Source organism: Ambystoma mexicanum, chromosome 12, assembly GCF_040938575.1.
Source record: "Ambystoma mexicanum isolate Mex_15411 chromosome 12, UKY_AmexF1_1, whole genome shotgun sequence".
NCBI classification, from domain to species: domain Eukaryota; kingdom Metazoa; phylum Chordata; class Amphibia; order Caudata; family Ambystomatidae; genus Ambystoma; species Ambystoma mexicanum.
In genome coordinates, this window is record NC_090936.1 from 455,575,979 (window position 1) to 455,598,927 (window position 22,949).

The 22,949-nt window shown below is 47.4% G+C and overlaps 1 protein-coding gene across 4 annotated transcripts in view; it reads right to left on the reverse strand.

The window, feature by feature from the left end:
* Positions 1–22,949, reverse strand: part of USP18 (ubiquitin specific peptidase 18) — a 376,292-nt gene that overhangs the window by 167,360 nt on the left and 185,983 nt on the right. For all 4 annotated transcript variants that reach the window (XR_011281791.1, XR_011281790.1, XM_069628683.1 and 1 more), the window contains one exon: positions 4,562–4,647. Coding sequence is in view for 2 of the 4 variants with exons in the window: in XM_069628683.1 (XP_069484784.1) it covers positions 4,562–4,647 (86 nt within the window). In the remaining 2 variants the exon portion in view is untranslated. The remainder of the gene's footprint in view (positions 1–4,561; positions 4,648–22,949) is intronic.

A 22,949-nucleotide genomic window follows, 5' to 3' on the forward strand; every position in this document is an offset into this window, starting at 1 on the left:
AGGAACAGAAGTCATCAGCTGCATCTTTTTCTTCATTGTAAGGTACTGCGAAATCAGACTGAGAGTACTTACCTCTCGCTGTGAAAGTGCTTGAAACTTTTGCAACTCGCAGGCCTAATCAGCTTGTGACGCAACATATGATTGTTCTTTTTACAAAATACTTCTGAGAATTTGTGCAGAGACTTTCCGTTGAACTACCAGAACTGCTTTATCCTATCCAAGACTTTAGCCCATTGACTTTGGCCTAGCCTATTGAATTGAATTGACTCTTCTGGTGAACTCAAAATATCTACACTGTCTAAGAATAATTGTAACCTCAGCACTGCTACCAAAATTGTGCAGTACAGACTTATAACAAAGATTGGTGCGCTTACACCTGTAGCCATAGTTGCTTGTAGTGGCCCAGAGGGTACTGCATTCATACTTTGCCTAACACCAGTCACCCAGGGACGTGCACACTGGAACAACGATGATCCAGACAGCCCAAAAGAAGAACAAAAGGCCTGCCTACGAGGCAGGCCCACCAACCAGGAGCTGAAGCAATGATGGAGAAAGCACCCAGAAGGTGTAAGAACCTGACCAAGTGGATTTGGATGTCTTGGGGAGGAAAAGGGTAAAGCAAGCAGAAAATTGTCCCACAGTGGTGCCAACAGTGGAGGCAACCCAATCCGGCCAAAATGAAAAGCAGCAGTGGGGTAGTGGTGTTCCACCACCATTCTGGTTGATGCGGACATTCTACCTGGAGGCGCTATGGCAAGGATGATTAAACGGGAAGATGGTGGAAAAACAGCCCAGGCCCAGCACAAGACATCAAGCCCGTTCACTGAGGAGGACTAGGAAGAGATCAAGGGACCGCCCAGGAAGGATATCCACCAGTCAAAAGAAGAAACCAGGACTAAGGTGCAGGACACATATAGCCCAGCCAGTATGGCCAAACCAGGTCCCAAAATATTCAACAGCTCAGATCTGTCGGGAAATCCTCCAGAAATGCAGGTAAATTAACCTACAGTAACCCAGAAGAGTGATGCCAGGCTGCTGGGCTATGGTACCTTAGAGACAGTTTTGGACAAGCCTGGCAACAACCTCTTGTGGCCACTTAGGATACACCCATGATGAGAAGGATGTGGGAAAATCCTCCCTAGCACTTCACTTTGAATGGCTACAATCCCTAAGGCCCAAAACACAATTCACCAATACATTGAGACCTCATAGGGTATTATCACAGTATCAATGCCCAGTTGCCCAGACCAACACATAGGGCTGATTCACAGAAGCGTTTCATAATGCGCAATCCCATAGGAAAACGCAATGTGAATCAGGCCCTAAGGCTTCAGAGAGGATGGAACTAAGTTAACTTTAGAAAAAGCTTCATGACTCAATGAATTGCTGCCTTCTCGATACATTTCCTGGAAAAATACACACTATGTTACCAGTTACAATTACAGTGTTTAAAAGACATTTTACCATTGTAAAAAGCAGGATGAATTTAAAAAGGGATAGAATATCATAGGTAAGTATTGCAATAGTGCGTCTTAGTCGAAAGCTCAATGAACTCCTAGGGGAGCCAGTAAAAATGTCCAGGGCAGGTAAGTACCCCAGAGTCACTTAGGGAGAGTTCCAGTGTCAGTTCAAAGTTCCATTGTCTATAACGGTAAAGTTTACAGGCCCATCCACAGTGAAGGAGGTAACTACCCCACAGGTTCAGATGCTGCAATGATCAACCCCAGGGCAAGCCACATGAGTCCAAGAGGAAAGGGATTACATAAATCAGAAGGTGAACCCCAGCAGATGTTGCAGCACAGAAGGACCCCAATCCAAGCTTATGGGGAAACATGGTTAGAACTTGCAGCCAAGGAATCACTTCCATGGGCCAGTCGAACACTCATTAGTGAACATCATGAATAATCACCCTTCCTAGGACCCAAAGGTAAGTACTCACATCTGCAGTTTAAGCTGAAAGTGCTCCAGATCCCAAAACAACCTTATAATTAGATGGCTCTTCTCCTCAGGTGCAGTTTGTAGGGTTTGCCTCTATAGCACTTGAATTCTCAGCCAACTAAAGCTCCAGCAATGCAAAAAAAGAAACATACGCTCCTCTCAGGCGTTCTGCCTTCAAGCCAGAAGTGAAAGATCCATTGAGGAAGTCTCTAAGAAGAAACAGGAACCTGAATAAACATCTCCCAGCAGCAGGGGCAACAACAAAAGATGACATCACAGCATCAAATGGTCTCAGAATGGGGACAATTCATATTATTAGATTTTTTTCAACAAAAAGTAACGCCCATAATTACTTACGGGGCAGAAACAGTAGCACCAAAGCAAAGAGCCTTTTGGGACCATCTTGAATCACACTTTTGGAAGGGAGTTTTGGGATTGCCCCAATGCACCCCTACATAAATGATTTGTTATGAACTAGGCTTAATTTCTGTGTGCACCCAAGTATTGTGGAAATTCTGTTTACTCTATCGGAAATGTCTAATCGGAGCTTCATCTTCCAACATTTTCAGCGTGTTAGCCAGCTATTTGATAATTTCTGGCAAGAAATTTCCCAAGAAATGGGTTGACTGTGTTTTGGACACTTTAGTTAAAGCTGACATTTCCCTTGAATTATTGTTGATGAATCCAACGAAGGCCAAATTGAAATTATTTCGTTTCGACTGGATAAGTGCACGTAACCAATGTTTAGAATATGTGGACTGTGAAGTGGTAAAGTCATCTCACAAAAAAATGCATTGCCCTGAACCTTACTTAATTAAATGTGCTTCTAGTTTCGTAAGGGCTCAGATGATGCGTATCCGTTTGAACTTATGTTTAACGAGGCAGATTTTGGGAAGAAGGCAATTGGTGTCACAAGATCAAACCTTCTGTAGATAGTGTTGCAATCAACAACTAATTGAAACATTATGTCATTTCGTGGTTGAATGTCCAGCTCTAAGTTGCTTGAGACACAAGTATTTTCATGCAAAATGCAACTTCCAAACATTCTACTCCAAAGAAGAAATATGGAACTACTTGTTAACTAATACGAAGTCTTCTGTTCAGATTGCACTGGCTCAATTTGTTACGCATGTGACTCCTTATCAAATGAATTAAGTCTGTAAAGTTTTGTAAATTTGAAACTCAGCATAAGTTTAACTGTTAATTTGGTTTTAATCTTTTAGGTTTAAAATTGTGTAAAATTGAATTTTGAATATGTTCTGTTTTCTTTCATGGTATATGTTTTCTTTTTGAAAGGTTGATTAACTCAGCCAAATCAAAAGAAAAAAAAAGAAAAAAAAAGAATGGGGACAATGGCCGGCGGTAATGGCAATCCAGTGCCGAAATGACCTCTCTGGACACCTGCAGCAACCCCCAGCCAAGCGTAACATCCAAGCGGGAAAGGGCGGTATGCAGCAATAAAGTGGCCCAGAAACATTCCTTAAGTGGAGCAGCGACTTAGGGAGTCACCTGGAATCACCAAGAAATCAATCGGGACTGGACTTCTGTCAGCCAAAAACCTAAACTGGGATAAGGCCAAGCCACTGCACTTAGCAAGTATTGCAAAGTGAGGGTTTTAAAAATGGCCAAAACAGCCAGCTGAAATCAGTGGGCAAACTCCTCCAGCAGGTCAGTTGAACTGCCACCTCCAAATTCCAGGAACAAAGCCACAACAGAGAGAGTTAGGGGCATGGAAGAACACAAATACCCCGGTGAAAGGAGCCTAACCAAAGGCCGGCCTGCCAATTAGGAAAAAAGGGACTTGCTGCGGATGCATAGATTACCAACCACACTGGTTGGTCACTGGGACTGTCATGGTGAGAAGACTAGTCCAGGTACCTCTGCTAGCCTAAACTAGTTAGGGCCAGTATGGAGGCTACCATTATGCACTCACAAGAGCCAGCATGGTCAGAATTGACATTTTGAGGCGACCTCATGGTCACCATGTTGAAGACAAAAGTAAAGCACAACTACCACCAACCTACTCCCTAAAATCAAATTACAGTGACACAATCACTCAAGGGCAGAAATGGGGTGCCTGAAGGGTACCCATGGGACTGGGCACCTTACGGGCCATCCAATTCCATACATCTTATAACAGGTGAACAGGAACATAATGGCAGGGGGACTTCAGGCGAAGTTCCTCTGGCCACCAACAAGATATTAAGGAAAGAAAATAGATAGGAGGAGTAAGAAACATTGAGACATAAAACGACTGCTCTGTGCTCTCTTTTCTTACTGTCTTGGTAAGGTTGTTACTGACCATGATGGCCATGTTGCTAAAGGTGTGTATGCGTATGTTAGATCCACTGTATAAATAATGCCATTGATGTAAAGGAGCATAGATAAAACAAGTAAACCACAGTGGCATAGGATGCTGGGGAGCCATTATACCTTGCCATACTTTGAAGTCTAGTGGCAGAAGCTACGTCAATAAAGTTTAACAAAGGTATGGTAAGTGCTTAAAAATGGTCACCCTCTACTACTTTCCCTCTCATTATTATACTTATGCTAAGATTGTTTCAATGTTTACACATTTTGAGTCAACAACATTACTTTGGTCTTTTGTGAAATCCCAGCTTACCAGTTGTGGTTGCGGCTTTGCAATTTGGTCACGAATGAGGTTCCAGATGGTCATGAAGAGCTCAGCTGCATCTTGCTGGACAAACACTGGCAACACAAAAACCACACACATTGTCAGTGTTGATGTGCAGCTGTATTTGTCAGATATGACGACATCAACCAGTAAGATATAAGGAAAAATAGGCAGAACCTTATTCTTTTCTCTCTTCTCTTAAGCAGGGAAAGGTGCCTTTAGTGGAGCAGATGTCAAAATTACACTGAATCGCTTCAGTGCTGATATGAAGTGAAAATAAGCAGTTCGTTCTTCCAAGAAAACTCCTAAATAACATGAAATAATGTATAGCAACATGACTGTAAACTTCAGTATTGTTCCCTATGCTCTGTATCTAACAGGACTGGCTAGAATCTTAGGACCATGCACAAGTGAATTTGGAAGGGCTCCATTGACTCATTCCTACTGTGGTGCAAACACAATCTACATAGTAAGGAGCTCTTAGCAAAAGGAAAAGCTTGTTCAAATGCAATTCTAGCCCTTCCGTGAGAGTGAGTTACCATGGTGTGACCATGGTGTGACCCAGAAAACGTGCCTGTAACAGTGTTAGGTAAGAATTAGTGCAGTCCAACTGGTGTTAGGTAAGCCAACTTTTAATGTAGGCCTGTACTACACAAGTTGATAGTGTGACTGACCAGCCAGGCGTATCTTAAGAGGGGTAAGATGAGCAGTAGAGCTGTACAATTAAATCAGTAAAATCAACTATCCAATTAAACTCTTCTGCACTTAAAGTTATATAATACAATTTTTCTTCATTTATACACAAAGATATTGAAATTATTCTTTAAAAAGCAGTAATTAGATGTAACATTAATCCCAAGGTAGGATTCAATTCAAAACAGTGACCAATAAAGCAGGTGAGTAATTCATTCATATGTTACATGTGTTCCAGCACCCGGAGGTGAAATCGTTTGAGGTCAGTATAGCATTTATATAGTAGCACCTTTGCAATATTGAGTATTCAAGGAAGGAAAGGTTAGGATTAGATCAGAACAGACTGATAGGTTATAAGAACAGTTTAGACTCTCCCAAAGGGATGCAGACAGTCTATTATCCCAGCACTAAAGTGTTCAACGTTAAAACCTGTAAGGGACCAAGCACTGTCAAAGCCAATAGGCTTAGAAGGAGGCCTTTAGGGAGCCAGGACAGCCAAAGTCAATGGGCAAAGTCAAAGTTCTGATGCTCTTCTTCTTAGAAATATGTTCTTAAATAGTCAGTGTTCAAAATAGAAATCACAGCAACTCAAGAGGAGTCACCTTTAGAAAGCACAAACAAACACAAGCAAACAAAAAAAAAACAAAAAAAAACAAGCTGTAAGGCCAATGCAGGTAAGTTGAGGTCAACTTAGTGTAGGGTTAAATCACACTCCCAAAGACAGGAAGCACCTCAAATGGCAAAAGGATAAAGTACCCTAAGCCCCACAGTACCTTTGAAATTAAGAAGCTGTTCCAGCTAGATGCCTTCTCGATACAATGCAGTAGACCCTTGCTCCTGGTCGTTGGTCGTGGTGACGAAAAAGAGGACATCTGGCGGGCTCCTATGGCAGCACTCGAGAGAGGGACTTGGCAGCAATGGATTTCTGTCAATTTGGTGGCTCTTTGTGGTTTTGGCACCTTTTTCTCAGCGCCAAAGAAGAACCAAAAGCTCTGGTTAGGATTTCCTTGATCCTTCGGTCCTGGACTCTGATGAGGTGACTCTTCTGGATGTGGATTTCTTGCTTTGGTAGCATCCTCTGGATGCCCACAAAGATCTGGCCAGATTCAGACTTCGGAAGACAATGTACTCAAAGGTGGTCGAGGTAACCTGGGTATTGGGCTTCTGCAGCCTTGGAAAGTTGCAGCAAGATGAGGGTTGCGCCAAAATAGAGTTTGTCTCGAGGCTAGTTAGTCCCATCAGCCTAAGGGAGAAAGTCGTCCTTTACAGTCTCTCCTGTTGAATCAAAAATGGGGTCAGCACAGCTGCAGGGTTTCACCGGGCACTTTGCGGTCCAGAAGGGTGCTGCTGGTATCGTCTTCCATCATCTTCTTCAGATGTTGTCCTCCAGTGGTCGACTCTACTCTTAGTCCCAAAAACCTTGATTTTTATGCAGGTTTCCATTAATTCACAGCCCTAGGTTGTCAATCACACAGCAGAGTGGCTGTCCTCCTGGCCAGCCAGCCAGCCAATTGGAACTGGTTTCACTCAGGCACACCAAGAGACAAAGGACAGGCAAGTTTCAGGACCCTCCCTCACTTCCTGCCTTTCCAGGCACACTGGAGCCTGGGCAGGATTCATGGAAGAAGCTCGGCAAAAGTAAAACACAGAAAGGACTCAAAACTGATGCAAACAACAGAGCAAAAGGTGTCTGGGCGGGCTGCAAAACACACAAAGGACTCAAGCCTGATGCACACAACAGAGTAAAAGCCCAGAAGAAACTAACAAGAAATGGCGAAACAAGAAGACAGGGGCCATTTTGAGAAAATGGTCACCCTTGGGTGCAGCACTACAGCTGAGGTATCAGCCTGCAGACACATGTCACTAAGTAGTAAAAAGGAAACCACTGCCACCAGCCATTCAAGTCAGTTAGTGTAATAAGATGTTACATGAAGAAAGGGTTAAAGGAGTTACTATGTAGCTCCCCAGCACTCCACATAGGGTGGTGTGTGCTGGGCCCATGAAGTAAAGGTAAGTAAGACAGGGGTCATCTTACTATTCTTGGGAACAGCAGTGCACCCAGGAAAATGCAGTTAAACATTAAGAGAAGTCCAAGGGACTTCTCAGTGGCACTGCACAAAAGGTGCTGTGTGTCACAATGCAAAACCAGATGCCTATGGTGTTTACCAGACTTCATAAAACAGTAAGGAACATAGAAAATCATAGTCAGGAAAACACGTAAGGGAGTGAGAAAAAGATCCCACTCATTCAGGAGTAAAAATTCAAAAGCCCTAAGTACAGCAAAAGAGCTGGGGGTCTCTAAGGTTAAAGGGAATTGGCACAGAAATTAAAATTCTCCCTAACTAATGTTAGTTCTGTAGCTTGATCTCTGTCAAAGAAGCATATTCATGCACAATCCTGCCTTCTAATGGTTCAGTTCAGAAAAGGCATGGGGTTTTTGGGAGAGGTGGTTTTTGGTGTGCATCAACTGAGGGTCAGGCTAATAATTTCTGATGATATCTACACAATGCCCTACACATGTGCCCCATTTTCATTTACTCTGTGGTGTTTATTAGTTTTGATGTGTGTCTTTTCTTGTAGCCCTTCTAGGTTGAATCTATAACATATATCAGGCTGCAAAATCCCTGTTACAATGAAATAACATTTTCCTTTGCAGCATAAATCTTAAATAGATTTACAGGCTGACCATACATGGTAAAGCAGTGTTTTATCACCTAAAAGGACAAGAGTAACGATGATGACGTGTGAAACATGGAAGAGGCCTTTGAACAATAATTAGGCTTCATCATTTCTTAAATGGGAGAAAACGGAGAAGACAGAAATTGTTTGACTTGGCTGGGGTCTAGGCTGGACTTTTTATTATTGATCGAGAATCCCAAACTGAAGAGGAGATCTACTGCCTTCTGGGTATTTGATAGGCATGTTCTGCACAAATCCCCTGTTGTTAGCCAGTCATCGAGGTAAGGATAGACTGGGATGGACTGCCTGCGTAGGTGAGCTGCTCCTACCGCCAATAACTTCGTGAACACCCTTGGGGCTGAGGCAATGCCGAAGGGAAGGACTTCGAACTGATAGTGCTTGTCCTCTATCATGAACCTCTTTCATATCCAATGTGGCCATGTAATCCCCCTGTGTTAACAGCGGTATGAACCCCGCAACGTTGTGGTTTGACAAATTTGTTTGCTGGGCGCAAGTCTAGCACAGGCTGCATGGTGAGATCCCTTTTGGGTACAAGGAAGTACACTGAATAAATATCCTCAATTACCTGAAGAATAGGGACGACTTCTATGGCGCCTTTTCCTTCAAAGGGTCTCCACCTCTTCCAGCAGAATCTGCAGGTGTGCTAGTGATAGGCGTCTGGAGGTTGGTGGACAGTATTGAGGTGACCGGTGGAACTCGATACAGTAACCGTGGGCTATGGTCATGATCATCCACTGGTCTGAAGTGACCCCCTCCCATGCCTAGAGAAAGGATGTGAAAAGCCCCCGACCGGGAAGGCATGGGAGGGGACCCGGGCTGTCGAGTCATTTCTGAGCGGAGGCCGGGGAGCCTCTAGGGGTGGAATTCCTACCCCTGCCGCTGCCTCTTCGGTGACCCCTCTGTTGGTATTGACCGATGGCAGCGGCGACCTGTCTGGAGGACCATGATGTACCCCCTGTTCCATACTGGTTATGTGGGGAACGGGAAAAGGATTGCTCTCGAAAGGAGTGGCGAGAGTTACCTCCTCGCTGTTGGTAAGGGCGAGCAGTAATTTGATTAAGGGACTTGAGAATCTCGTGCTCTTTTTTCATTGTTTCTAAGGCATTGTCCACAGCCTTCCCAAACAAGTTTGAGTCTTGCACTGGTTTGTTTATAAGTGAGGCTTGGGTTTCCGGTTTGAACCCTGAGTTTTTAAGCCAGGCGTGCCTTTTAAGAAGAGTACCCTGGGCCAGAGTCTGCCCGCCGTCTCAGTTGCATCCAACGTTTTCTTTAGGATGTTATGGGTGACCTGTTTCCCTTCCGAGACAGCTGTAAGCAGGTGTGATCGTACCAGTTGTGGGACTTCCTGTTGACCCTCCTGAAGTAAATTCCACTGCATATCACTATAGCAAGAAGTGTAGTGTTATTTGCAATCCTTGTGTAATTTGCCACTGAGGTGGTGATGCGTTTGCCGAGGGTGCACAGCTTTTTACAGTCTTTGTCGGGAGGCTGTTCTGAAGAAGACAAAGGCACTCCGGCCCACTTCCTGGTGGTGATAACTTCTAGGGAGTCTGGAGTGACATGCCCCCTAATGTAGAACGGGTCAGAGAGGGGAGGGGCGGAACAGTTTTTCGACCCGAAAGTTGACGGTCCTTGTGAGTGAAGGGGATAGTAAATAAGGTGCAATGCACTTCTTGACGGAGTTCAGCAGGGGGATTGCCTGACTTGCGGGAGGTTTTTCCTTCAGGATGTCTTCCACAAAGTCAGTACCTTGTACTGCCGCCTGCGTGGCAATCTTGAAATGTTCTGCGGCCCTTTTCAGGATTGCATTAAATGCCATTCAATGGGTGAAGCTTGTCTTGGTAGAGGTGAGGAGGGAGGATCAAGACAAATGGCGTCTGGGTCAGGAGTTGGGGTGGGGGAAAGCCAAGGTGTTTCCTCAACAGGCTGATCCAGGCCCCAATCTGGGCATGGGTCAGGTGTGTCCTGTCCAAAAGAGTTGTCTTGTTGGTCATATGGGTCCTCATAGACCTCTTCAGGTTCTGAGTATTCAAAAACCTCTTCTTGTCGAGTTTTTGCACCTTTGGAAAATTAGGGCAGGAATCCTCCTCCCTAGGTCTCTTAAGGTTAAAATGCAGAGAAGTCTACAAATTTAGACAGCTTGTCCATACAGCTTTCAAACCTTACTCTGGTCCACAGAGATGAACCAGAGGGGTCAGGAGGAGGGAAAGACTCTCCAAGAGAAAAGGGGTCTCTAGAGGGAGTGCCCTTGGTCAGACAAAGTCTTGGAGAGGGGCTGGGACCCATCTGAATACTCCTCTCAACGTGAGGGTGCACTCTTTCACTTATTTGCCGCCGAAATGTTAGAAAGTCTCTTGCGTAGCTCCGGTGGGTTTGGGAGAGATTTCGACATGCCTGAAACCTCTGTGGCGGACGTGCTCTTAGACGACGCATCCGCGCTCTTCTGTTTTTTAGCAGGGACGCCCTTATGGGTTGAATGCCGGGACGCATGCCGAGACGTTGGATGCGGGGATGGCAGCCGATCCTGAGGATCGGAAGGCGCTGCCGAAGCTTTTAACGGGCACGTTGGCATCTGTTGCTTCCTCGACATATCCATTGAGGGAGCACGTGGGGTTGTGTGTTTATCCTTCTGTGGTGCAGGTGTGCCCCTGTCGCCGGAATGTAGTCTCCCCATAGCAGTACTGGCGGTCTGCCTGACGGGGCCAGGTATGGGCAACTGGGAACTGGACGGTTCCTTGTCACTCGAGGCACCTGCGCCGATGGGGGAACCACTCTCGGCCTGCTGCATGGCATAGGCCACCCACCGCTCCGTCCGCCGATCTTTTAGCGTCTTCGGACGAAAAAGTTGGCAAGACTTGCAGGATCACTCGTCATGATCATGAGGCAGACACTTGTTACACTTTCGGTGAGTGTCCTTCCACAGGTACTTTCCGTTACAGGACGGACAGAACTTAAAGGGAGTCCTCTCCATAGTAGAGGAAAAGGGCGGCAGCCAGACAAGAAGGGAAAAGAGAGGGGAAAAGGAAATGCATTCTTAAAGAATCAAACCCGGGACCCAACTCTCCCTAATGTATAGGCCTTGCCAGAGGGCCGAGGCCACGCGGTCGACAGCGTTGACCGACGCACCAGTCGCCGAAAGTCATAGACATCTCTGGCGTAGGGGTCGACAGCAGCCATCGAAGAAGAAGATTGAAGACTAAACGACCAACAGTTGTGGGACAAAGAAGTTATACGTTTTGCAATATGTCTCTTACGATATCCACATATGGCGACCAGCTAGCTAGGTGGAAAAAACAATCAGAGGGATCTCGACACGTGAGGGATTTTGGGTACACTACACGTCACGTTAGGGATAGTGTTACAAGCACACCCATGTCGACGTCCCCCTTTGGATCCTCGAAAGAAAGATGCAATACTCTGCGATGTCGGATTATATTCACAGCATGTGATTCTAAGCAGATTAACAAGCATCAGAAACACAGTTCCTACCCTCACACCATTTTTTCACTTGGTTCTCTAGTTATGTAACATAAATCACCTCCCCTTTCTTCTTTGGTTCCTTCCACTGTGTTTGCCCATTGCTGGGGATTTCCTGGTCACCCAGAGCCTCTTTCTATGGATTGTTCCACCCCTTAATCTTCTTTACTCCCCCTTGGTGTCTGCTATTTTCTCACCTTTTTCCAGGAATCCCTAGGTTTCGAAAATCTTGCCAGACATCTCAGATCCCTGAGACAATGAGGCCTTTGGCTAGCAACATGTCTCTACTTAACCAGATCACAGAATGATCTAAAAGCCTTTCATCTGCTGTGAAATTCTGCCAACTTGCCTGGCGGATCAGTATTAGTACTAGGGGCAGCACTTCACAACACAGGTAACAGCTCCCTTGTCATTCCTACAATGGATCCAACTGCTGCCCTTAGGAGCTTGGGTCCATGCAGATTGCTTACACTACAAGCGTGTGAAAGCTGCAGTCCTTCTACAGTTTCCCTTTCCACTATTGAATGTTACACGTTACTTACCCGTCTAGATGCTGGTTCATCTGATTCTGCCAGCACCACAACAGGCCCATGATTCACCAGGTCTAGCAATGCTTGCTCCAGCTTCTGGAGTCCTCGTTCATTCCTTTGGTCCCAGTGAATGTATATGCACCATTCCAGGATACCCGTCTACCCCATATACACATACATACAGCACAAGCAATTTCAAGCATGTTTAAAAACTGCTTCTCTGGCTAATAAACTATTTTTTTTACTGTATATCTAGACAACAATGACTTCAAATATATGTAATTAAGAGCATGTTGCTGACATTCAGATGTCTTGAAAGGTATTGAAATGTACCTAGAAAGCTCATGCTAGAAAATGCTTTGCATGTCCAATGTATCTTGAGTGCCCCAGGAAAGTTTGTTTAGAAGATTTCGAACATAACTTTATACATTACATTATGATCTAGCAGTGCTAGCATGAATTAGTTATTCAGGTTGTCTCAAAGCTACAACAAAATGTGTTATTTTCTGAAATCCTCTGTTGTGCCTATGTACTTTATAGCTGCCTTACTAATTGAGCTCATTTATGGTCTTCTTGAGATCGGGCAAATGAGCAGGGCTTCACCGGGACTTCACTAGAGTTGATGCTGGTCAGCTGCAAAGGACGTCAGCGGCTGCACTTCTTCATGGGGGTCTTGGCTCCATCGATGATCTGCAGAATGGCTTCAGAGGTCCTCCTTTTATCCATGATCTGGACTGGAAGCTCGTCCATGCCCACCAAAGGCAAGGATCTGCACCATTCAAACTGGGAGTGGCTATCCAATCATAGATGCCCACAGACCACACATTCCGCACAGGAACAGACACCACAGGACCTGAATGTGAACTGGAACCAGTCAGTCCCAGCCCCCACATCCGGCCACACACACAGACCACCCCTTCTTCTTCTTCTTCTTCTTCTTCTTCTTCTTCTTCTTCTTCTTATTCTTATTCTTATTCTTATTCTTCTTCTTCTTCTTCTTCTTCTTCTATTTATTGAGCGCAGACCTAGCTTCGGGAAGCAACAGAGCACTTTGCAATCACAGGGAGAAGAGGACAGTGAGGGAAGCAGAGAAAAAAGGAGCAGGGAGCTAACATGGGAGCGCGAGGGTGGGCAATTGGCAGCAAGGGATCTACAATCAACCAGAGGGGAGACAGTGGGGAGCAGATCACTGAGTCTCAGGTAGGGTGGTGAGTGCAGGGTCTGTGGACCTATGTGTTAAGGACGAGCCATTCCTTGAAGAGGAGGGCCTTGAGTCCTTCCCTGAACTGTAGATGTGATGGGGCAAGTATAATGTTGACAGGGAGGAGGCTCCAGAGTCTTGGAGCATAGACAGAGAAGGCCTGTTTTCTGGTTCTGTCCTTTCTGGAAGCTGAATCTTTCCCTGGGAAGGGGCATTGCATGTATGGCAATTTCAAACCCAAAGGGCAGGACAAAGGCAAAAGAAGAATATGGCCAGAGAACAGGCGAGAATCTCATGGTATGGCCATTTTAGAGTGCTAGCCCCTCTTAGTAGCCATTTGCATTAATTGCAAAAGTGCGCACGTAATATGTTTAAAACACTGTAGAAATGTATCTGCTGCCACCTGCAAATCCTGGACACATTTCATTTGTAACCAAAAAGCCACAGAAGAAAACATTCCAAGGAAACACACCAAAGTATACTACCTGCACTTCACTTTAGGGTGCTGTGTGCAGCTTGGAAGACAAACTCCATAGGCAACTACTTTTTGTATAGTGACACACAGAACCTTCAGTGCAGTGTCACAGAGAAATCTCATAAGGTTTAACTACTTTTGCTCGTGTGAACTACAGTTCCCAAGAATAGTAAAGTGAAAATGTCTTTACTTAACATTTCTTTTTGTAGGTCCAGCACACACCATCTTATGTGGTGTGTTGGGGGGGACCTAATAGCCCCTAATCTTACATTCTCATGTAACATGTTTATGTTACCCTCACTACTTTAAATGGCTAGTGGCAGTGGTTTAATTCTCCTAATTTGTGCTTTTTTTTTACGGCGGGCTGAACCCTCAGCTGCAGTACAGCCCCAATGGGTGACCATTTCGTCAAAATGGCCCCGGTCTTCTTTTTATGTTTGTGAGGTCTTTCTTGGGTTTTACTCTGTGCGTTGAGCCAGGTTTGAGCCCTTCGTTAGATGTGCCTTTGGCAGGATTCAGCCCTGAAGCCCACCTCTGGCTCCAGTGTGTCTGGAAAGGCAGGATGTGAGGGAGGTTCCCAAAACTCCCCTGTCCTTTGTCTCTAGGAGTGCCTGAATGCAACCAGTCCTGGTTGGCTGGCTGTACCCTGCTGTGTGATTGACAGCCTAGGCTGTGCATGAATGGGAGAAACCTTCTTAAAAGGCAAGGGTTTTGGGACTAGAGGCAGAGTCGACCACTGGGAGAAATACCCAACAAAGAAACCATGAACGAAGCTTACTGCATCCTCCCTGTCCTTTGAATTGCCCGGTGAAGCCCTGCTGCTGTACTGAAACTCCTTCTTCAATTCGACCAAGAAGCTCCGGAAACGAGGACTTCTTCCCTTGGGTTAGTGGGACCAACTAACCCCGAGACGAACCCCACTGGACCATCTTCCCTGACTGGCTGTACTTCTTCGCTGCTGCAAGAACCAAGTGCCCTGGGTCGAGTAATCCGTAGTCGAGTGCAACATCTGAAATCCAGCCAGAAGTTCCAGGAGTCTCCTAAGGACCCTCCAGAAGCAGGACGACCAGAGCTTTAGTCCCCTCACCAGAGTGCAGGACCCAAGGAGTGAAGGAAGCCCAACCAGTATCCGAGATCCACAACGGTGCTGTTCCTCCCTCTTGTCCCCACGACTGAGGTTCAGGAACACGGGGTCTGCACCAATGTAACAGGACAGAATCCAGTTAGACCACTCTTCTTCAAACCACAGGTACTGTTTAGACTTGGGGTACTTATCTCATTGGCCCTCATTACGACCCTGGCGGAAAGTGACTGACCGGACCGCCACAGCGTAAATAGCGTTTCCGCCATTGCAAGAAGGAGCAAAGTGCGGCCCATTCCGACCCATCGGGCACGAGCACCACGGCATGGCGGAAGTGCAAAGTCCGCGATGGCGGAAATGACCCCAAAACGGCCCACACCGCCGCCGTACGGCGCCCTAGGTGTAATACCGCCACCCATCACAGCGGACACCGCAGTGTGCGCCTACCGTAAAGTACGGTGACCGGAAATATACGGAAACGGAAGTTAAAACACGGGCCCGGAACGGGAAACAACCCGCCGTACACCTATAAAACCACTAAAACCACACAACCACTAAAATCACCACCCTGAGACACAACCCAACCCGTCATCCACCCTAGCGAAACCAAGAAAAATGGGAAAAGTAGCGAAGAAAGCGTGCGACCGCAAGCGGCAGGTCCACTTCTCCCGTGAGGAACTCACCGTGCTAACAGAGACCCTCCAGGAGAATGCTGCCGTCGTCTTCTCCACGCAAATGACCAGGACGGCACTCGCAAACAAGAAGGCCATATGGGCTCTGGTGGCACAGCGGGTAAGTGCGGTGGGGACCGCACCCCGCACCCCACAGCAATGCCGTAAGCGATGGGACGACCTGCGGATACGCGTCCGCAGCATACTCTCTGCCAACCGCAACATTGCCACAGCCACCGGGGGAGGGTCGGAATCACCAATCAAGCTGACCCCCTGGGAAGAAATCTGTGCCTCCACCATCGGAATGGAGAGCATAGAGGGAGTCGGAGGGATGGAGAAAGGAGTGCAGACATCCGAAGAATCAGGTAGGTGGGCCTAATGAAACAATGCCAAAACCACAAAGTCCATCCATGTGAAGCACCATGTGTCCCCATAGTGCAACAGAAACACATGTCCAGGAGAACGTCCACACACATTGGCCTGATAGCGCACGTTAAAACCCACAATAAATACATAAATAATTAAAAACCCCTAAAACACGCACTACACGTGCAGCAGGCACACCCTAACTGCAGGCTGCCAAACAACTGCACCCTCACTCCACACACAAATGGAAGCACCTCCAAGGCCCCGACCCAAATCACCCTCAGGTACCACCCCAATGCATGTGATACAATGCCATTCCAATTCCCACAGACCCATTAATAACGCTCGCCCTACTTTACTCCACCACAGGGTCCGATCCAAACGACGAGCTGTAGGACACCCCTACCAGCACACCTGCAAAGAGGGCCAAGACCAACGGCCAAAGACCCTCCACCTCAGCTGCACGCATCAAGACACGGCAGCAGCACAAATCAGGTGGCAGCACACAGGAGGGAACATCAACAGGCACCCCAGCAGCCAGCATGCCCACAACACCACCACCACAGGTCCCCCCAACGGATGCCACAGAAGGCACTGCCTCCGGTGGCAGCAGCACCATAGGTGACACCCCATTGATGGCAGCATGCTCCGACACAGAAGACGGGGATGTCGAAGTCAGATCCATCCATGACCTGTCCCAATCCCCCTGTCTGTTCCATCCCGTACTACATGAGGATACCACGCAGGGGCACCCACAAGACGACGACTGGCCATCCCCCACAAGCCCTGTGGCAGGGCAACATGAGGACAACAGCCCCTCTGTGACACCCCCGCAAATGGCCATGGCCCAGCAGAGGCAACAGTCCCTCGACCAGTTAATCGTGCAACAGCAGCAACTGGCCACGCTCCTCAAGGACCATGCCGATGAATGTGGGGGAACTAAGGCAGACATAGAAACATCAACTGAGACACTTAGGGCAGAAATGGAGAGAGGCACAGAGACACTAAGGGCACAAATGGAGAGTAGCACCGAGAGCCTGAGAGTCCAAATGGAGAGAAGCACCGAGAGCCTGAGGGGGGAACTGCATGCGACGTCCAAAGACGTATGTGGTGAACTTGCCGCAGTGCGCCGTGTGCTCACTGAGCTCTCGCAAACCCTTAGGGACATGCATGGACGTGAGCAGGCAGAGACATCATCCGTTGCAAGTTCCGTCCAGGGCAGCCCCCAACGTAGATCTGGGAGGAACCTGCGCTCCACAGGCAGGGGTGCCCCTGATACCCGCAGAGGGGGCTTGCAATAGCGACTGCCCACGGACGATGAGCATCTTTGGACACTGGTGTTCGGGGGGAGGTGGGAGGGTGGAGGGGGTGTGTTGGGCTCACTTGGGTGGCGGGTCGATAGGGTGTACAACATGATATCACATATGCCATAAAAAGTGCACGATCAACCAATGAGATGTGTGGACATTGATCTTTGTGTACTAGGCCATCTTAGGCGTACAGTCCATATTGTGCATGTCCCAGACACACACAGTGCCACGAGTCCCGTGTCCATGTATCAGCCACCAGGCGTGAGTGCTAGAAGCATACATCAATGAGATGCTGACGAATGTCACGGGCCTCCGGTGCCTCGCAGACTCCTTGAGGTGCTGCCACATCCCCACCCTCATCATGACCATCTTCAGGTGCTTGCAGTTCTGCGTCAGGGGGCATGGGCACATTTCTACGTACGCACATGTTGTGGAGCATGACACATGCCATCACCATCTTTGCAACCTTCTCATGGCGGTACAGGAGTGCCCCGCCAGACCTGCTGAGGCAGCGGAAACGACCCTTCAGTAGGCCGAATGCCTGTTCAATGACTACACGGGTACGTGAGTGGGCATGGTTGTAGTCCTCCTCATGCTGGTCCCGTGGGTTCCGGACTGGTGTGAGGAGCCATCTCTTCAGTGGATATCCAGCATCACCTGTATGTGGACGATAAACGTATGATGTGGAATGCCATTGCTACGTACGCACACCCCCCCGCCCCCTTCCTGCCAGGTCATTGCCAAATCACATACCCCACATCATCATGCATGAAATGAGACTCACCGAGTAGCCAGGATCTGTTCCCTGTGTGTCGCTCCATGTAGCGTGGTATTGTAGAGTTCCTCAAGACCATAGAATCATGGGTTGATCCAGGGAATCGGGCACAACAATGCATAATGATCCTGTTGGAGTCACACACCATTTGTACATTCAGAGAATGAAATTGTTTTCGGTTGCGGTACTGGGCCTCCAAGGCATGTGGGACGACCAATTCCACATGGGTGCAGTCGATGGCACCAATGCAACCCGGTATGCCGCCAAGTGCATGGAATCCCACTTTCGTGTTGGTAATTTCCAGCTCCGAGCGTGGTAGGGAGATGTAGTCGTCTGCGTGCTTCAGGAGGGCATCGAGCACTTGCAATAGTGTCCGTGAGAACAGTGGCTGAGAAATGCCATGCAACTGTCCGACTGTGTGCTGGTAGGTGCCTGTGGCCAGGAAGTGGAGTACAGACACCACCTTCAGTAGGGGTGGGATGGCGGTTGGGCTATCTATCATGCTGACAAGGTCAGCCTGTGTCATGTCCACAATGGCGGTTATGGTGTCCCGGTCCAGACGGTAGAGGGTGTGGTTCTGCTCATCAGTGAGGTTGAACGGATGTGCTCGGAGGCGTGGGATTGCGGGCTGCCTGCGTGGTGGTAGTGGCTGTGCTGGCGGCCCTTGCTGGCCCTGCCTTGGCCTCCTCCTCCTCCTGCGTCTCCTCCGTGCGGCCGGTTGTAGTTGGTGTTCGTCTTCTTCTTGGAGTTGGAGTACTTGCAGTGCTATCAGGTCCCCCAGGGCCAACATCGCGAGTCCTGCCGGTAGCATTTCGGTGTGGTTGTGGGAGGAGACTGGCTGTGCAATTTATGTGTTTCCAGGCTGAATGGCCTCCACCTGTGGTGATTCATTCCACCTGTGCAAACTGCTCTCCCCTTTGGCCGAGCACGTCCCGCGCACAACGCTGCAATACGTGGAATGGCATCTTGCTATTGCAATCTTGTATTTGTACCCGATGGCCGTGTAACATTGGTTGATATGTTCATTCTGTTGTGGTCCCATTGTTTCACATACTATCTGTGCAGTCGCGAACAGAGTTGTGAAGGGTCAGTGGAACGTAGTACTCGAGTAACGGTGGGCCCTCATTCATCACTGTACCGAGTTGCAACGACGGGCGGGGCGTCCCATTCGTGGGTGAAGGCAGTTGCCATTTTCACACACAGCCGCACTCGATGGATTAATTAGTGTTTTCAAACGGCCACAGATGCCTCTTCGACGTGATGTTGCAAATGAGGAATTCGAAGGGCGGCGCTTTCGGTATTCAGCTAGCGGCGAGGAGATGCCCACAGGTCTGACTGCAAATATAACGTTCTATTGTTCAATGTCCTTGGGACAGGGGCCATGGCGAGAATGCTATGATTGATATGAATAGTATGGGATGCGCAATTGCGTAGTGGACGATGAGGCAGGACGTTCCCAAATACATGTTACTTCACTAGACTGGAATTACGTGCTGGGGCACTGTGGATTTTGCAGGCTGCATAACGCACAGACTCAATGGATATTTCTAATGTTATGTGAGTAAATATTCAGGCGTTTTCATTACGGGATGAGGGAATGATGAATGGATGCATGGGCAGGTGATTTGATACAGTGTTTGCCATGTACAGGGCTTCTTGGGATCTGTCCGCCCCCCCTGCGCTATGTGATGCAGGGCTGCCATAGTGGGACCATCGTCTATCTGGCCTTGTTGAGCCCTCCCTGTCTCGACGCGCCTTCAGACACTTGTGTCCATGCACGTTACCAATCCCATCTGAAGGATTCTGTTTTCACAGGCGCATGCACAGGTACACTCGTTTGTGATGGTGTTTTCACCTCGATATAGATAGTTATGATTCGCAAGTGGTTTTGGGGTGGTGATGATCCTTTGGAGTGGGCTTGCATGCATACGGCTGTGGATCTAGTGTGATCATTGAAGTGAGTTGTTCGAATGTAGTTCTGATGGCCATTCTATTCTGTTTCTTTTCTTTTGGTTGACAGGTTTCTCCTCCCCTTTTGCCACTGCCATCTGTATGCCACTCCTGCAGATGGATTTTACTCCCGACACCTGCTGCTTCGTGTTAATCAGTGGAGCAGCATTACGATCTTATGGGACGATCGCCAATGGGCCACATGCCCTTACGCAGTACTGGTGGCTCGGAGCAACATTTCGGCCTTTCAGCTGGACTAGTGCCTCCCCATTGGGACGGCCCTGCGGTTCTGTGCGCTTCCATGTTGCCTTTTCGTACGTGTATGTGGCTCTGTGTACCATGAGGGAACAGGGCGTCACACGAGTAGTGGCTGGTCATTTCTTGCGGATGCAGCCCACAATGGTGAAATGTGTTTTGGAGTTCATGGCCTGATGGCTGTATGGGCTTGGTGATATTGATGTGCATTAAAATTCTATTCTGATATGGGCCGTGTAGCGTTCTTCTTTGCAAGTGATGTGGCATATTCCTATTTGGGGAGCGATGTATTGTGAGGGGATCTGCATTGGGTTCCAGCTTCGGAGTTTTGTTGCGTGGTCCTGTACTGGGCGCGTTTGCCTACGAAGCCCGTGAGGTCAGGGATGGGGGCTGCCAATATGACAGTTTGAATGTTGTCATGCTCAGGGGCGGGGGATTGGGTTTTGTGTGACAGATGCCGGTCAGCCAGGTGGACTGGTGGAATGTTGTGATTTTCTGAATATTGCTGGTCACAGGTGCCTGTGTTTGCGTGCGTTTCTTGGTGGGGGACTGTGGTCATGTCCATTGGGATGGCTTCTGTATTCGTGCCATCTGTGCCCTGCAGCTCCCATTGGCCCCTCTTGAGGTTCATTTGTTCGTTGGCATGCATGGGTGACTTGTGCATTTCACTGGTTGCATTGTGGCTTCGTTGCACCTACGGGGAGTTGTACTTTGTGGGCAGGGAGCGGTGTACGGGCAGTCAGTGGGGCCGTTTACGGTTGATTCGCGATGCCGTACTTCTCACCATGGCGGAATGGTGCATTCCGCCATGCTTGATGGCGTTAGGTACATGTCCGCTGGGGTCGGAATTGGCGTACCGTTGCGCCATGGTGGTGTTTACGGTTTGGCATGGCGCGCGCGCGTGCTTGGTGCAGTTAGTGTTGGCGTTCACTACGGTGTCGCTAATGGCATCGTACTTTGCGGTGACGGGTCATAGTCGCACCGAGCGCTATTCGATGGCGGTATTGCATTTCCGCCATCGTTTTCCGAATTCCGCCAGGGTCGTAATGAGGGCCATTGTCTTTTAGCCGTGCTCTTCTCAGTTGGGAATTGCAGTGGCTCACTTTTAGAGTTCATTCCAACTCGGTTTCTCACAGGTGTAAAAGCTTGTGACCCTACAAGTGATTTTCAAACAAACTCTCTAACTTTGTGCAAGACTTTTATTCTAAGAGGTGCTGCAGCTCCAAAGACTGTTTCAAATTGACTTTGGCTGTCCTGGCTTCCTGTGGACTCTTCTAGCCCATTGAATTTGATATTGTTTGTCCCTCATAGGTGGTAACCTACTTTAGACTGTTATTACTGGGAATGGCTTGTCTAGATTTCATTGGAAGATGTAAGTGTCCTCACATATAATGAGAACCTGTTTAACCCTTTTCCTTCCCTAAACCTTTCCTTTCTGCAACCTCAGAATCTGCAAAGTATAACTAGTGTGATATATAAATGCCATTACTGTTCTTGTGATTGAAGTCACCTCAGGGTGTAGGAATTGTGTAAGCATATACAAAGATAATCAGGAGTGTGCGGGGTTCTATGTGAAATTTAAACATATTAATTGATTAATAATGAATCAATTTAAATTTCACACAGAACCCCACACACTCCTGATTTTGCCTCTCTGTCTGATTTCTCCGACAGAGTCCACAGGCAACTCCTACTATAAGTTTGCTCTGCCCTTATGAAGGCCTACACAACAGCAGCCACACAACTCAGCTCCAAAAGGCCAAAACGCACCCGTGTTGACTATATGACTTTAAGTGCCAGTGTCCAACATATACACTGTTCACATTAGTGCATGGAAGCACCTTGTATTGTTAATTTACATTTGTATTTCATGTTGATCCGGCAAGGGTTTCAGGGATTGTATATGTGTTGAATCATAACCCAAGGAATTGCCTTTGGGTTAGCACCAATTGTATCATGTATAGATGTTGTATGTAAATAATTGAGCTTCCTGTGATAACTTGTATGTTGAACATTAATTTCTTGCCTTGTATTAAATTTGCTAAATCTTCAACCATTGTCCCAATGTGGTAATCCACAATAGGAGTGGGTGGTTTGGGTTCTGTGACCTTGCTCAGTCACACTACCAACTTATGTAGTACAGACATATACCAAAAGGTCGATTACCTAATACCAAGCAGATAGATGTTGTGTAGTCTCAGAGTGTGACTGCACCAATTCTTACCTAACACTGCCCCATTGAAGTCTATTGGAGGAAAGCAGCAAAAAGAAATCTTTCCTAACACTTACCTTCAAAAGTCAGGTAAGGTTACAAACAACAGCAACAAGTTGGGGGGTTTCATAGATGTTTATGGTGGGAAAGCAGCAAAAAGAAAATGTTGCCTAACAAGTCAGCAGCCATTTACCGCTGCATGTGCGTTTGACTGTTGACAACGTTTACTTTCCATGGAGAAACATTTTACACTCAGACGCCAACAAAACAACATAAGCCTGAAGCAAGTGTGGTAGAGGGTGCAGCATATATATGAGTGGATACAGGGCCCTTTTTCTAATTAACAGTGGGGGTTATTCATTCAAAACAACTTGACATAATAACAGACTGCATTCAATGTTTTTCCCCCTCATTTCGTTATAAACGAGATGTTTCACATTATCAATCTCAAGACCTACTGTTCTGATCCCAGCCCTGCAAGAGTCTTTTTCCTGCCTTGGTTAAAACATTGGTAGGCCTTGCTTACAGTAGCATATACAATATCTTGTTTGTTGTTGTATTTTTAGCATATCCTGCTGGTAAACCCCACACCCTGATACTACTCATAGTTGCATGCATCTCTGAATATTGAGGCAGATATGGACAGGCATCCGCATCTAGTCTGTTGATTTTACTGACTG